The sequence below is a fragment of the Carcharodon carcharias genome, chromosome 8 (assembly GCF_017639515.1).
Source record: "Carcharodon carcharias isolate sCarCar2 chromosome 8, sCarCar2.pri, whole genome shotgun sequence".
NCBI classification, from domain to species: domain Eukaryota; kingdom Metazoa; phylum Chordata; class Chondrichthyes; order Lamniformes; family Lamnidae; genus Carcharodon; species Carcharodon carcharias.
Window position 1 is genome coordinate 49,730,460 of NC_054474.1, and position 14,124 is coordinate 49,744,583.

At 45.0% G+C, this 14,124-nt stretch overlaps 1 protein-coding gene across 1 annotated transcript in view; it reads right to left on the reverse strand.

The window, feature by feature from the left end:
* LOC121281432 (glutamine--fructose-6-phosphate aminotransferase [isomerizing] 2-like) overlaps positions 1 to 14,124 on the reverse strand; it is a 77,890-nt gene that overhangs the window by 41,992 nt on the left and 21,774 nt on the right. Inside the window, 4 exon segments of the mRNA XM_041194376.1 lie at positions 1,802 to 1,898; positions 3,383 to 3,444; positions 4,322 to 4,452; positions 4,546 to 4,608. Coding sequence (XP_041050310.1) covers positions 1,802 to 1,898; positions 3,383 to 3,444; positions 4,322 to 4,452; positions 4,546 to 4,608 — 353 coding nt within the window.

Here is a 14,124-nt window from a genome sequence, read left to right on the forward strand (position 1 = left end):
ATCAGCGTGATTGCACGCCAATGTGTTTCACAACTGTATACAAACAACATGCACCTGGCAAGCTGCACTTCATTCAGAACTTCGAGGTTCATTTTCCTACCTTGCTTCAGGCAGCACCCACGGTCATCAGCACCAGGCTTCGCAGGCAGCACCACATCACTTTTAGGGGGCTCATGGGCAGGTCTCCACCTACCAGACCAGCCATAAAGCAGGGTTGGCTTTTCAATAGCTGCAGGGCTAGGGCTTGCTTGGGTAAGGGGAAGAAGTGGCCTCAGGTAAGGAAAGAGGTTGCAGGGTGAGGGCAGTATTAGGAAGGGGGGCATTCCAGGGTGTGTGTGGGGGCACAAGTTGATCTGTGCAAGTGGCCTCAAGATGTTGAGGGCTGAGGAGGCGGTGTCCAGAGGAGATGAGGCCAGAAGGAGATGTGAGGGTGTGTGTGAGAGAATGAGTGATGATGTCTCTTGAGCTGGCATGGAGTGAGATGCCAGTGAATGTGTGAGTTTAGAGTGATGAGATGGTTGCCTTCCCCTGGCGGCACATACGAGATCATTCATCCTCTTTCTGCATTGGATGCCCAACATTCAGCACTGTTCAGCATTGGCACTGATCACCACTGCCATCGCCTACCAAGCTGGACTGGTGGGATTGCTGGACCTCCTGTGGCTAGAACAGGGGTGAAGGGCATCAGGGCGGGTTTCCACGGCATCCAAAAGGCATTCCAGGGACATGTCACTGAATCAGGTGGTTGGTTGCAGTCTTCCTGCCTTTGGGGCCGTGTCTTCTGTGCAGCAGTCCTGGACTGGAAGCACTGAGAGGTGTGAGTGCGGTTGCACTTTAGATATGGCACCCGACGTGAGGAAGTAGCAAGTGATGGTATGGCGAACAAATGAGAGCCCACCTGCCATCGAAACGGTGGGTTTCTTGGGAACGCATGATTAATGAGGCTGGATTGGGGTGATATAGTATGAGAAGCCGCCATTGCGGCTGGCGGATAAAACGTTCTTTTTCTTGCCTGCTACTGCGTTACTGCAAATCTGGGACAGTTCCACCCTATGGCCTGAATTTTTGACGGGCGGGCTCGGCCCCGGAGCCGACTGCCAACCATGATCAGCTCCGCGCCGCCATTTTATGCAGGTGGGCCAAATTAAGGCCTGCTCAGCGTAAGACGCGAGCAGTAGCACTCGGCGCTACCTATGCAGGCAGGGGAGGAGGGAGGGTCGGGGCCAGCACTCTTTCATGCATGCGTGCAAAAGAGCACTTCAACCTCCTTGAAGCATGGAGCTACCTCAGGGAGATTGAAATGCCATTGAAATAAATAAATGGATGGAAAAAAAATGTAATTAAACATGTCCCCTCATGTGACTGTATCACATGAGATGGGACATGCATTTATATTTCAGAAAACTTTTTTATTTCGTTCATAAAAGCTTTAGGACACCTCATCCCACTCATGGATGAAGTTTCCTAAAAAACGTAAAGGCTGCTTGGCCTTTTTGCCTGCCCAAACTTAAGGTTGGACGGGCAGTGTAAACAATGACACCAATTAATTCACCAGTGGCCTTAATAGGCCTATCAGTTATCAGCAGGCGTGCCCAAAGTCATCGTGCATCATTTTACACGCTGGCGTGGCGGGCCTGCCCCGCCGCTGACTGAAAAATTCAGGCCTATGTTTCCATTTCGCTAAAACGTCGTGAGCACTGGCTAAAAAAAAATCTAATTTTGTTTGTTATTTGACAAAGGTCAATTAAGAATAGAATAAAGCTGCATAATTTGGAACAGGTATTGACTGTTCCACTCATACACTAATGGCCAACTTACACGTTCGGTACACTATTGGAATCTGGTCAGTGGAGAGCTTGCACTTGCTGTGAACACCAATCAGCAGTGGGCTTCCTCGCCTAAGGAGATTTAAAAAAAAATGAATTTTCTAATTTAAATTCTTATTTATGGGCTTAAATTTTAGGATTACAGCATAACTGAAATCAATTCATTAGCAAATAGTAAGATACACGCAATGAAATTTTCTTATGTTCTGATATCTACATTGTCCTGAGTTCCTATTACTTCATTTCTTGTGATTTGTTTTATCTTGTAACAGTACTGATATAAATGCAGTTTCAAAAATCCTTTAATGTTTAGCTAACTCAATTGCTTAGTTGATTTTTACAAGATAATTGCGATGTCTGGTTTAGAATTCTCCCTTATAAACTTTAGGATTGACTTTAAATCTGCCCGTGTGCGCAGACAGTCAAAATTGTGGTAACTTACTGCTTCGATCCTCTGGTTGGAATTTTAACTTGGTCTTTTCAGCAGCTAAGCAGGATATCTGCTGGAGACTCCTGCTCTAAATATGCAGCTTGGGACATGATAATGTCATTGGAGTCCAACTGCAGTTTTAACACCAGTCTAGTACCAGGAAGCCATCATTGGTTTCCCTGCCATGCCAGCCTGGTAGTAAACATCAGTGGAGCTGTGGGAAGTGCTCTGCTGAGCTTTGCAAGAAAATATTGGGTCTCCCCCAGATTACCCTCCCCATCCCCCAAATGTCTTGGTCGCCTAACCCTCCAAGTAGCCACTTACCTGACTGCTGAAGACCACTTTGTTAGGACTCTGGCAACATTCTCCTGCCAACCAAATTCCAGGACCCACCTGCTGGCCATCTATCACTTGCCGCTGGGCTTGGGTGGGAGACTGACGGAAGCCTTGCAGATTAAGCCCAGGAGTTAAAGCCTCCCGTGTCTCTCACTGCTGGGGGCTGGACATTTAGTAACCCATCTCAGCCTGCCCGGACAACCACCAGGGCAGCAAAAACTGGTACTTTTGTAAATTAATAATAAATCAGGGGATTTAAATTAGAAGAAAATTACATATTTCCTTCATTTTAGTATATTTTTCAGTGCTCAATGTTAATTTACTTTGCTTGCTCTTTAATTCACAAAAGCATCCTGTGTATTCTTTATCAACAGCTAGAAAGGAATCTCAATTTGTACAAGAACTACACTTACAACTTAGCAGAATAGGATCCATTCATAACCTTTTTAGCATTGGCTGGGTGAAAAAATAGAGCTGACTACAGTATACTGACCATGGCCATCCATTTTAATTTATCTTTAAAATAGCTCATAATAAATTTGCTTTCATATACAAAATCTAGTTATTTCAGTATTGAGCTGCTTTATGCTAATCCCAATCCAACAGACAGTAATTAGAATATTATGACTTTAAATTAAAAACTGTAATAAGATGATAAATATTTCTAATAGGCTGCAAGAAACAAATACTGAAATTATAAGACAAGTTAGTTGGTAGTACAACAGTGCTTATTGTTCTGACAAAGAAGCTCAAATAGTAATTATTACAGACAACATAACCTCTCACTAACCTAGTAGCAACAGTTTCACCTGGGAAATGAAGGCCCTTGAAGACAAGTGCAAATGCTCCTTCCTGCAAATAAAAAACAATATAATTTCTGTCATTAAATCATTTTTATTGCCACCTATAGCGGCAGATTTAATCACTACACAAAAACAGCTATGAGAAAATCAAGAGTACATTCTCAGTGCAGTTGCGCACAATGTTTAGAACTATCCTGCAAAGAATAACAAAAAAATTAATTCCTTAATTTTGAGAGGAATATCTGCAAAGTAAAAAGACCTTACTGGCACAAGTTTCAGGAAAATAGTCTCCAGAAAGCTAAATGAATTCAGTAATCAACATAAAGGAAACAAGAGATCCCAAAGTTATGTGAATCAAAATCCCAATTCAAATTTTCTATTTGTACGGCTATCCAAAATAAACTTACAGCTTAAAATTATATGTTGAAACTTTTCCAACTGTTACCTACTTAGACTTTGATTGGGTTGACAGTATTGCCACAATGGCATGGATGAATAGATAGCCTTCATCTCAAAAATGAGGTCGCCCAATGTTCAAAAAATGACAACATAGATGCCAGAGTTTCAAATTTTGTTCAGAATTGATCAATTACAATACTAATTGAAGCCATGGATATTAGTAAATGTAATTTGATTTCAGTAAAATACTTAAGCATGTTTGTAATGTATCTGAATGGGATATCTATGTTAATCTAAATCATAAAATATTGTAAATTGTACATTTTAGCTTTCCATGCACAAATTATGCCAATTTTTTTCATTGCCCAGCTTATGGGTGATGAAATTCAATAATAAAATATACAAATAGTATTGAAGGGTATATGAATCAGAATGCTCTGTCTGTTTAAATAACCATTATTTTCCTTTCACCATATACCTTAAACATAATATTCAAATGTTTTTAATCAGAATTAATTGCAACTCACCAGCTGTTGAACAACTCTTTCCAACAAGGTAGAAAATCTAACGTCTTCACTTTCTCTGTTGTCATACACGTACTTTGTTAGTTTAGGAATCACCTCAGTATCGGTCTCGGATTAAAAACTCATACTCTTTACTCTCCTAAAATGGAAAAGGTCATATAGGATATATCAGAATTAACAAATTTCACTATGTGCATTAAATATTGATCGTTTTAAGATAATTCTACTTACCAGAAATTTTCTTAGGTCTTTGTAGTTCGTGATAATTCCATTATGAACTACCACAAATTCTAAAAATAAAAATAGCACTGTTAGCAATCAATCCTTAAAATCCACACTTGTACAAATTTAAAAGTGCATCTTTAAAACTCATCAATGTTCAGCACATTGGTGAGTCAAAATTGTAGGACGTGTATCATACCTTGTATGCCTCACCCAATGATTTACTGATCTTGATGACACAACAGAGGATGCTGGTGACAGAAATTGAGAGGATTCCCCTTATCAAATTTTATATTAATTCTTTGTACAGGGTCCCCATGATGGACCCTTACACTCATCACACAAGTGAGTAAGATCCCAGATTCACTTCCTGGTCAGTGCTGGGTTAGCTGTCTTTATGTCAGGCCAATGATAGATAAGATTTGTACTCAGGTTTCCCAGGCAGGGCTTTGGAGAGAAAATAAAGATTTTCTGTTCCCTATGATTTATCTATCTCATTCAGTATCTTTGGCAGACAGGACTGGCAGATGACCTATCCCTAAACTCTGCTGATACCATTCTGTAGATGGGCTGACAGCAATGCAGTTACTCAAATCTGGATTATCAATTAGCCATATCAGGCTAGTAATCAATGACTCGAATCTTCTGAGCAGCAGCAATCACCATGGGATTGCCATTCCACTCCTACTTTTCTGCACCACACCCAAGTTTGGCATTTCTGGCCGGGACTTCTAGTCCTGGCTTCTTATAAATGTGGAAGGTACTTTCAATACAATTGCTCCTTCATGGTGCTGAGTTGTCGGGGAAAGACAAGCCACGCCCCCTTTTCACAGCACTGTATTTCACGTATTCTAGATAAGTGTTTCAAAAACATACTGGAAAGCTGAGACATTTAAATAGCTTTTCAGTGTGGTAATGTATGAGCATATGAATGAACAGGTGAGTAAATGGGTGAACGTGTAAGCAGGTAAGGGGTTAAGGGTGTGTGAGGTAAGTGGTAAAGGGGTAGGGTAGCAGCTGAATGGGGTGGCAACTGAGTTGGCTGGTCAGGTCGGGTCAGGTAGAATCGGGGAAGAAGTTGGATGTGGGGGGAGTCAGGGGATTACGGGGGGAGTTGGGCGGTGAGGTTAGGTCAGATTAGGTGCGTGGCTGCAAAGCAATCAAGAACATGCCCTGGAGGGAACAAACAGGCCACACAAACAATGCTCCTGTTAGAATATGCTCATCAACAGCCATGCATCAATGTTAAAGAGACCACTTAGTGTGACATGCCAGTTGAAAACAGCAAACAGTAGTTAAAGGGAGCATTGGTGACAATCCACAGTGGAACCAAAGTGACAATCACATTTTGGGTTCTTTACCCCTGATATTTTTTGGCTTGAATGCTTTAAACTAGTCAAATGGATTAGTCTTCATTTTCCACGTGACAAAACATTTTTACTCATCCTGACATCAAAGTGAAATATTGTTGCGCACCCAGGATAAAAGGTAGCTTTTTTGATTGCTGTTTATATCCTATACATCCAAGGGATCCTCCTTGTCTTCAAAAGTAGCACAGTAAGATTCAAATTAGACCTAACTTTAGGCTCTAAATGTCAAACAAATTTATTGAACAGGAAGTGAGCAACTGAATAGTAGCTGAAACGTGACACACATAGTTGATACATGGTGGTGGATTCTTGTATAGTAAAAATGATGGTTCATTACTCAAGTTAAAATTAAGATTATTATTTTTATAGTTATTCTGCAACTATGGCAGTCATATGATTTATCAGATATTCTTTTGAAGTTTCATTCAATAATCTCAGTGAAAGGCTCTAGATCAAAGCTCAGGAGATTTGAAAGAATATTTGATTGTCCTGAAAACAGTAACTACAAGCAAACAAGAATAATTGTTAAATTCAAAAAGAAGTCAAACATATAACTGAACAAATTACAGCAAGTTTTTGAATTGAATATCTTGCTCCTCCCTTAAGCATTCAAAGGGGTATGGCAGCAAAGTTACTATGGGTTGGATTTAACAAACTACCACACACCCTGCCGGCAGGTCTGAAGGCCACCTACCCAACCACACCTGCCCCCACTGCAACTATACCAGTGGCGGTGGTGCAGGGGGCCCGCCCGCCAGTAGGCCAACTGAAGCCCCTGGGTGGAATTTTCCATTCTGGAGACAAAGTGCGGAGGCAGGTGGGAAAGGCAGTATGTTTCCGCTGGGCAGCGAGTTGGATTAATCCGCACGATTTTCTGCTTTTCAGCTCATTAGTCATGTATCAACGAGGAGCTTGACGAATCTCGTGGCGGGGTGGGCAGGGGTTCATCTGCCCTGCCATTACCTCATGGGGTTGAAGGTCCTGGCACTAAATTTAAACAGCAGCCGCATGACATTCACTCACTGCAGGCCAGGTGCGTTGGTTAGTTCTGCTTCACAATCGTGCTCAAAAGAACAAAACCTTCTGCTCCAAGGTTCAGGAAGGCCTCCCCAGGACTCTCCTCCAGGCTGTCCAGGAAAGGCCGGAGGTCCTCCTTTTTTGGATTTGGAGCAGGTAATTCTCCCACCTGTCCACACCAACCTGGGAGAACATTGCCAGGCAAGTCAGCGCCCGTGGTCAACAAAAAAGCACCGCCCTGCAGTGCAGGAAATGAATGAGTGGTCTTATGTACTCTGCCAGAGTGAGTGAAACTTGTACACACTCCAAACTCTCACTCTCATAAGGGCATCAGGCAGTCTAAGGGTTAGAGTCCACAGGTATGTCAAACATGACCAGCAGATGAGACATGAGCACTAAATGTATGCCAGCAATTTTAAGATCACCATCTCATATAAGGTCCTGCACAAGGAGTGCATTAGTCCTTTACTGGGGAGGACTCAGCAGAGACAATAGGCATGCATTTTTCTGGATTGTTCTTTCATCCATAGTGCTCACAGTCAATCTATCTTTCTTTATGCAGGACAAGATCTCCCACAACCGATGGCAGAGAGTGAAGACTGGAGAGGGAACCCCAGAGCTGAGAACACTCACGAGGAGCAGGAGGCAGAGCTCGCTAGAAAGGATACAGATGGTTCCTGTATGGAAAATGAGATCTGCCTCCCCAAAAAGCTAGTCAGGGTGCATCTGATACACATTGGCCATACGTAGACAATGACTGTGAATGACCTATAATGTTGGAGCCTGCCTAGTCAATCACTAATTATCTCTTCTCTCTATTCCAGCTACCAGCAAGAAAAGGTGGAGGAAGACCTCCAGCAAGCACCTTAGTCCCAGCTGTCAGACCAGCTTAGATGAGGATGCAGAACTAAATACATCTTCTCTCTCTTACAGGCTGCAGCAGGTCCAGATAGGCCGGCACAATAAGCCCCAGGCCACCTCAGAGAATGATGCTGAGGAGTTATCAGATGAAGACCCGTCACGACGCTCACCTGCACCCTCCACCGGCACAGGTACACACATCTTGATGGGACCTAGTTCTAGAATAGGCTCAGACTCACAACCTGATTATCACCTCAAGGACACGTATCCATAGCAGGCAGCAACAGTGACAGCCGAGGTTTCTGACACTCGGGCGACTGCTGGAGACCAGGCCCCTGCTGAGCCTCTGCAAGCAGCCCTGAGAGAAATGTTGGAGATGCAGAGACAGTCATGGGAACATTAGGCAGAGTTGTCAGAGGCCATCAGCAGACCGGAATGAAAGATGGAGACCATCTACGTTTAGCCTTATATCATGGCTCCGGCATGTGAGCGCATTAAAGTCTCCATGGGAAGGGTGGCAGCCACCTTGGGAGGCCCAGGTCCAGCAGTTCCTGCCGGATTTGCGCTCATACCTGCACACCACTGCTCTAACCATGGGTGGGTTCCAGCAGTGGCTAGGCGAGGGGGGGGAACGGGGAACCTCAACCTCCCTCTAGGTGTCTCTTCTCCTCAAGGAGCCAGGAAATGATCCTCGGGAACCCAAAGAAAGGAGGAGCGCCAGTCTGACATCCTGGTGGTATCCATCCAGGAGACTCCGGGGGTGTCCTGCTGCTCCAAGTCCCTTCTGCCAATGACCCCATCAACTCTAGCAGGTCAGGCCATGGAGGGTACACCTCCCCCACAGCAGGTCTCTTAACAGGCAGGGGTCATCCAGACCTCCGGCCACCAGAGGTCACCCATCAAAATCATTTCAGATAACAAGGCATAACAGTTATCAGGCTATCTCCACCTCTGCTGCGGATGTAACAGCACCTAGACATAGTGGTAGGATTAGAAAAATTAAGAAGTTTTGAATGCACAATGGTGACATGGGTGTTCATTAACTGTATATAATCTTCACTATTGTAAAAGTAATTCGCATTTATCCCTCTCCAAGTCTCAGGTATTGAATGACCAATGGATGCGATGCAAGGACTCGCACACATTCAAGGGTCCAAAATGAACCCCCTTCCACCACCTGCATTCCACCCCCCCCTCCCCCAAACAACCAATTACCTCTTATCTGGATCCTCAGTTCCACTAAGTCTCACTCAATCTCATCACAGTGAATTGCCTTTAGTTCCACATATGCGACATGAACGTGTGAAAATGATGGCTGGGCAATATACGTGTGACCCTTAGATTTCAGGCAGACATTATTTGGCCTCATGAGAATAACTCATCAAGGTTAGCGATTATCCTGATGCTGTCGAACTGAAGTCTGTAGTTTGTGGATGGAACAAGTATTTGTCGTGACCAACATTAGAATTTTTTCTCACAAGTGTACTTCACAAGTGTACTTTACAATGGCATTTATTTTATGACTGCAAGTTTTTGGGATAAGTACTATTCATTATCAAGCACCATAGCCTTTCATGCTTCTCTGCAGCGTGTTTTCATCTCTGCATTTAAAGCTGAACATTATTCCTTTCTTAGTTCCCACTGTTCCTATGCATGACTGAATGATTGGAGTAGGTTCTACACGGTGACATTTGAAATGCCTGCTAGAAGGGGATGAGTGTATGATGTCAGAGGTGCGTGCTCATCTTGATGAAGCCGTCTACCTACAGAATCCTTCTGTAAAGACACAGTACACAAATCGATATGGAATTCAGTGCATGACTCATTGACTTAGGATAGGTAGAACGGATTGACCTTTCTGAGATGGACAATGTTATGAAAGTGATGTTTTGGCACATCTCCTGAGTCCTCAGCAAGATCTATGAAGGGAAGAAGCTGTCATTGACTGCTGTGTCAATACTGACTGGGCCACGCCTCTCCCAAATGCCGAGGCAATGCATGACATAGAACTTGGCAGGCTTCCAATGAATGCAGGGTCATAAATGTTTGTCATTGATCAACCTATGGTCCTGCTGAACCATTCCCTGTGAGAACAATGTGAACATAACTCACAGCTTTGGGTGCATGCTGTAGAGTAACAGGTCACTGCGTCCTGATGTCTGAAGGCATGTTGAGACTCAGTAGCAAGAAGAGGCCTCTGCATTATTCATCCATGAGAGCTGGTATTTGGGGAGATGGTGCTACCCGGATGTAGTTCCCTCTTGAGATGGTCAAGCATTAACCGTTGACAAATGTTTTTCATGTTAGTGCTGCCTTGCTAAGCTGCTGTCATACAGCATGGGTGCATCCATGTGTGGAACGGCATTTCAGCCACTTGAAGGCTGTCATGCTCACTGACTTGTTGACACCATGGTTGAAAGGACTACACTATGTGTAGTTGCTTAAGGAGGTGCGCTAGTGGAGTGCTGATCACATTCTACAGCAGCCACATGTTCTTAAAGGTACTGCGCCTTCCAAGATTGACCCCATTATTAGGGATGAAGATAACTTATGTTGCTTCCGTCATCATTCTAAGATTGATGACCTTTCGTGATATGTTCACACTGACAATGAAGGTCATGTTGTATCCCCTGCATTGAAGCATGAAGAGAACTCTGATCGTCCAAACTTGTCTTCACCTTATTCTTCTTGAAATCTTGTAGCTATGAGGTTGTCACGGGCATGTCTGCTGCGTTGTGCCTGTGCAACGGCGTCCTCATGTGGCTCATCTGAATTGTCGCCCTCTTCAGATTCATCCCCTTCTATCCTCCATATCCAAGGAGACATCTAGGTCATCTATGTCTCCTTCTGGCAACACATCCCACCTTTGCAGCGCTAAGTTGTGCAGGGCGTAACAAAAAACGATGACGCAGGACACTCTCCGTGGTTAGTTGGAGAGCCCTGTCTGACCAGCCCAAATATCGGAAATGCATCTTTAAGAGGCCAATAATCTACTCTATTAAGGACCTTGTAGTGGAATGTGCAGCATTGTATCTCTCCTCAGATACACTCTGTGGACAATGAATGGGTGTCATTAGCCATGTCTTGAAGGCACCCCTTATCACCAAGGAGCCAACCCTCTAAGCGCCCAGCTCCTTCAAATATCTCTGGCACCTGGGAGTGACTCAAAATGTACGAGTCATGGGTGGTCCCTGGGTACCCAGCACAAACATGCTGGATCTGTTTCCTGTGATCACAAATTAGCTGCGAGTTCAGGGAGTGAAATCCTTTTCTATGAATGAATCTCACAGGCTGCTGCAAGAGGGCTCTCAAGCCACATGTGAGCAGTCAATGGCGCCCTGCACCTGTGGGCAGCCTGAGATTGTGGCAAATCCCACAGCTCTGGCAGCCTGGCTTGCTTCACCCATGTGGAACTGTATTGATGATCTTTATTGAAAGGGACATCTGTCACTTCCCTTATACATGGGTGTCCCTGATTGTGAGATTCCGCAAAGGTCCCCAGTGGGCTCCTGGAACGATCTGCTGGCAAAAAAATTTAGTGCAGTGGTAACCTTCAGAGCAACTTTGGATGCCCTCCTAGTCTACATGACGTGAGTTCCTCATGGAGAATGTGGCAAATATGAGGTACTACATGCCTAGACAAGTGAAGGCGCCAGCAGCACTGTCTTTCGCTCATCTCCATGTCTGAGTTCCGTCTTCTGTAGACCCTTGTTCACGCAAAACACCTATGCAGATTTGGCCCCTACTCATCAGCATCTGGGACTTCCTGCAGCCCTGCTGGCTCTTGTTGCTCAGGGCGAAGGTCTTCCCTGAGCTGTGCCAATTGGTGAAGGGCTCCTCTTCTCCTCATTCTAATCAAAGCTATCAAGAAGGCAGCATTGCTGGCCATTGCATTCTCCACTCCTGCTTGTATCGGTGAACAATATAATTGAGCAATCAAAGGTAGTTCCTATTGAATAGTCTCCCTCCATATACAAGGCAGGAATGCAGTCTCTAGCCCTTGACTTGCCCCGAGTCTGTACATGGCATACTGAGACTACCTCTTGCAGAATGAGATCATCCTAGAGGATGACAGGTGGCTGAGTTTTCCCCTCAGACATGACTGAGTATTTACAATGAGGGTCTTAACAGGGTCAAAAGACCCAAGTCCTATCACCTACAGTCAGGCTACTGGTGGTTGTCCTCCAGTGGCCTTAACAATAACTAGCGATACCCAATCTTTGCACTTACGTCATTACTGCAAGCATGGTGCCTTGAATGCCATGGTCAGTACACTGGTAACAGGGAGGCTTTTTGGATCCATGATGCTTCTGCCCAGCAGACATGACCCTTGATTATATTTGACCCTGCATCCATTCTCACATGCCTCTATAAGGATCAGATGCCAATTAAGACCATATGCACTGCAGCACATAAACTTAATGGATTCTCGCCTAAAAATGTGCAAACATTAGTAAAGCAGCCAAGCTCATTCATTGTGCATTGGACCCTTGAGTCCAGCACTCAGCTGGACCATGCTATCCATGGTTTGAGCAGGACATTTATAGGGTGCCCTTTCAATCAGCAAAAGATTGCTGTATCGTACTCTTCCCACACACCCGGGCACCCCTCCCTGGTCGATATTTTTCTAGCTTGTTTTTCAAACTGCATCATCCTTAGGTTTAATAGGAAGTGGCGCTGCTGGTTTTCATCCACGAGGCCAGCTTCCAACCTCCCTGTATTGCCCAACAAGTTCCTCCCATCCTCCACCATACTCACCGCCTCCTAATTCCCCTTCTTCCTGTCACTATCCAGCCTCTCCATTACCCCCGACTCCACCATTGTCCATTGCATATTCCTGTTCTCTCCGAACCCATTAATGTTGATATCCTATGCCCTTTATTGACCTGACTCCTCCCCTTCCCGAGGCCACATGCATCCTTGCTTTTCGAGAACCCCCACAAGACCATCCAATACCGCCCCCATGACTTTTCAACTACCGACTTACAGGATCCAGATGCCTCCCATGAATGTTACTGTGCTCGCTGCCTCACCATATCATGACTCAAACCCCATCAGTGAATTCTGACTGACCACGCCATGCACACCATACTGTGCACGACCATCACTTCCCAGAGAGGCCTTCCTCTGCCCAAGACCAGGACCAACACATGCAGAGTCCTCTAACATAGCCCGTACAGACCCAGGATGGTCTCTTCAATATGCCTCAACAGTGTGGCCTCAGCCCCAGGACAGTCTCTTAAATTTGTCTTCGACAATGTGGCCTCAGCCCCAGGACGGTCTCTGACTCTTTCATGGGCAGGCTTATAAATCTTGCCCCAGGACAGTCTTTCACTACTCCACTCTGTTGACCACCCCTAGTCCTGCCTCTGTCTCCCCCACTCTGCTCTTGAGTTACCCGTGCCCCCTAGTCCTGTAGCCCTGCCTCCATCTCATCTCTCCCCTCCCCACCCACCCCAGTCCTGCTTCCATATCAACCCCTCCCCACTGGTCTTGCCTCCCATGCCCAACCTCGGCGCAGCTTGTGCTACATGCACCTAATATCTTGCAGCAACACTCTTAAAGGTAAGCGAAAGCAGCATCTACTGACCTCCAAGTCATGGATGAAGTGAAGCTGGCCAGGTGCGTGCCACTTATATACAGCTGTGAAACAGGCCTTTCTAATTATCAACAACAAAAACAGAAATACCTGGAAAATCTCAGCAGGTCTGGCAGCATCGGCGGAGAAGAGCAAAGTTGACGTTTCGAGTACTCATGACCCTTCAACAAAATTAAGTAGAAACAGGAAAGGGGTGAAATATAAGCTGGTGGTGGGGGGGGTTGGGACAAGCAAGCAGTGATAGGAGGAGATAACCAAAAGATGTCACAGACAAAAGAACAAAGAGGTGTTGAAGGTGGTGATATTATCTAAAAGAATGTGCTAATTAAGAGTGGAGAGCAGGACAAGCAAGGTAGCTCTAGTGGGGGTGGGGTGAAATAAGCAATGGGTGGAATACATTGAAAGATAATGGAAATAGGTGGGAAAAGAAAAATCTATATAAATTATTGGAAAAAACAAAAGGGAGGGGGAAGAAATGGAAAGGGGGTGGGGATGGGGGAGGGAGTTCAAGATCCAATGTTGTTGAACTCAATATTCAGTCCGGAAGGCTGTAAAGTGCCTAGTCAGAAGATGAGGTGCCGTTCCTCCAGTTTGCATTGAGCTTCACTTGAACAATGCAGCAAGCCAAGGACAAACATGTGGGCAAGAGAGCAGGGTGGAGTGATAAAATGGCAAGCGACAGGGAGGTCTGGGTAATGCTTGCGGACAGACCGAAGGTGTTCTGCAAAGCAGTCACC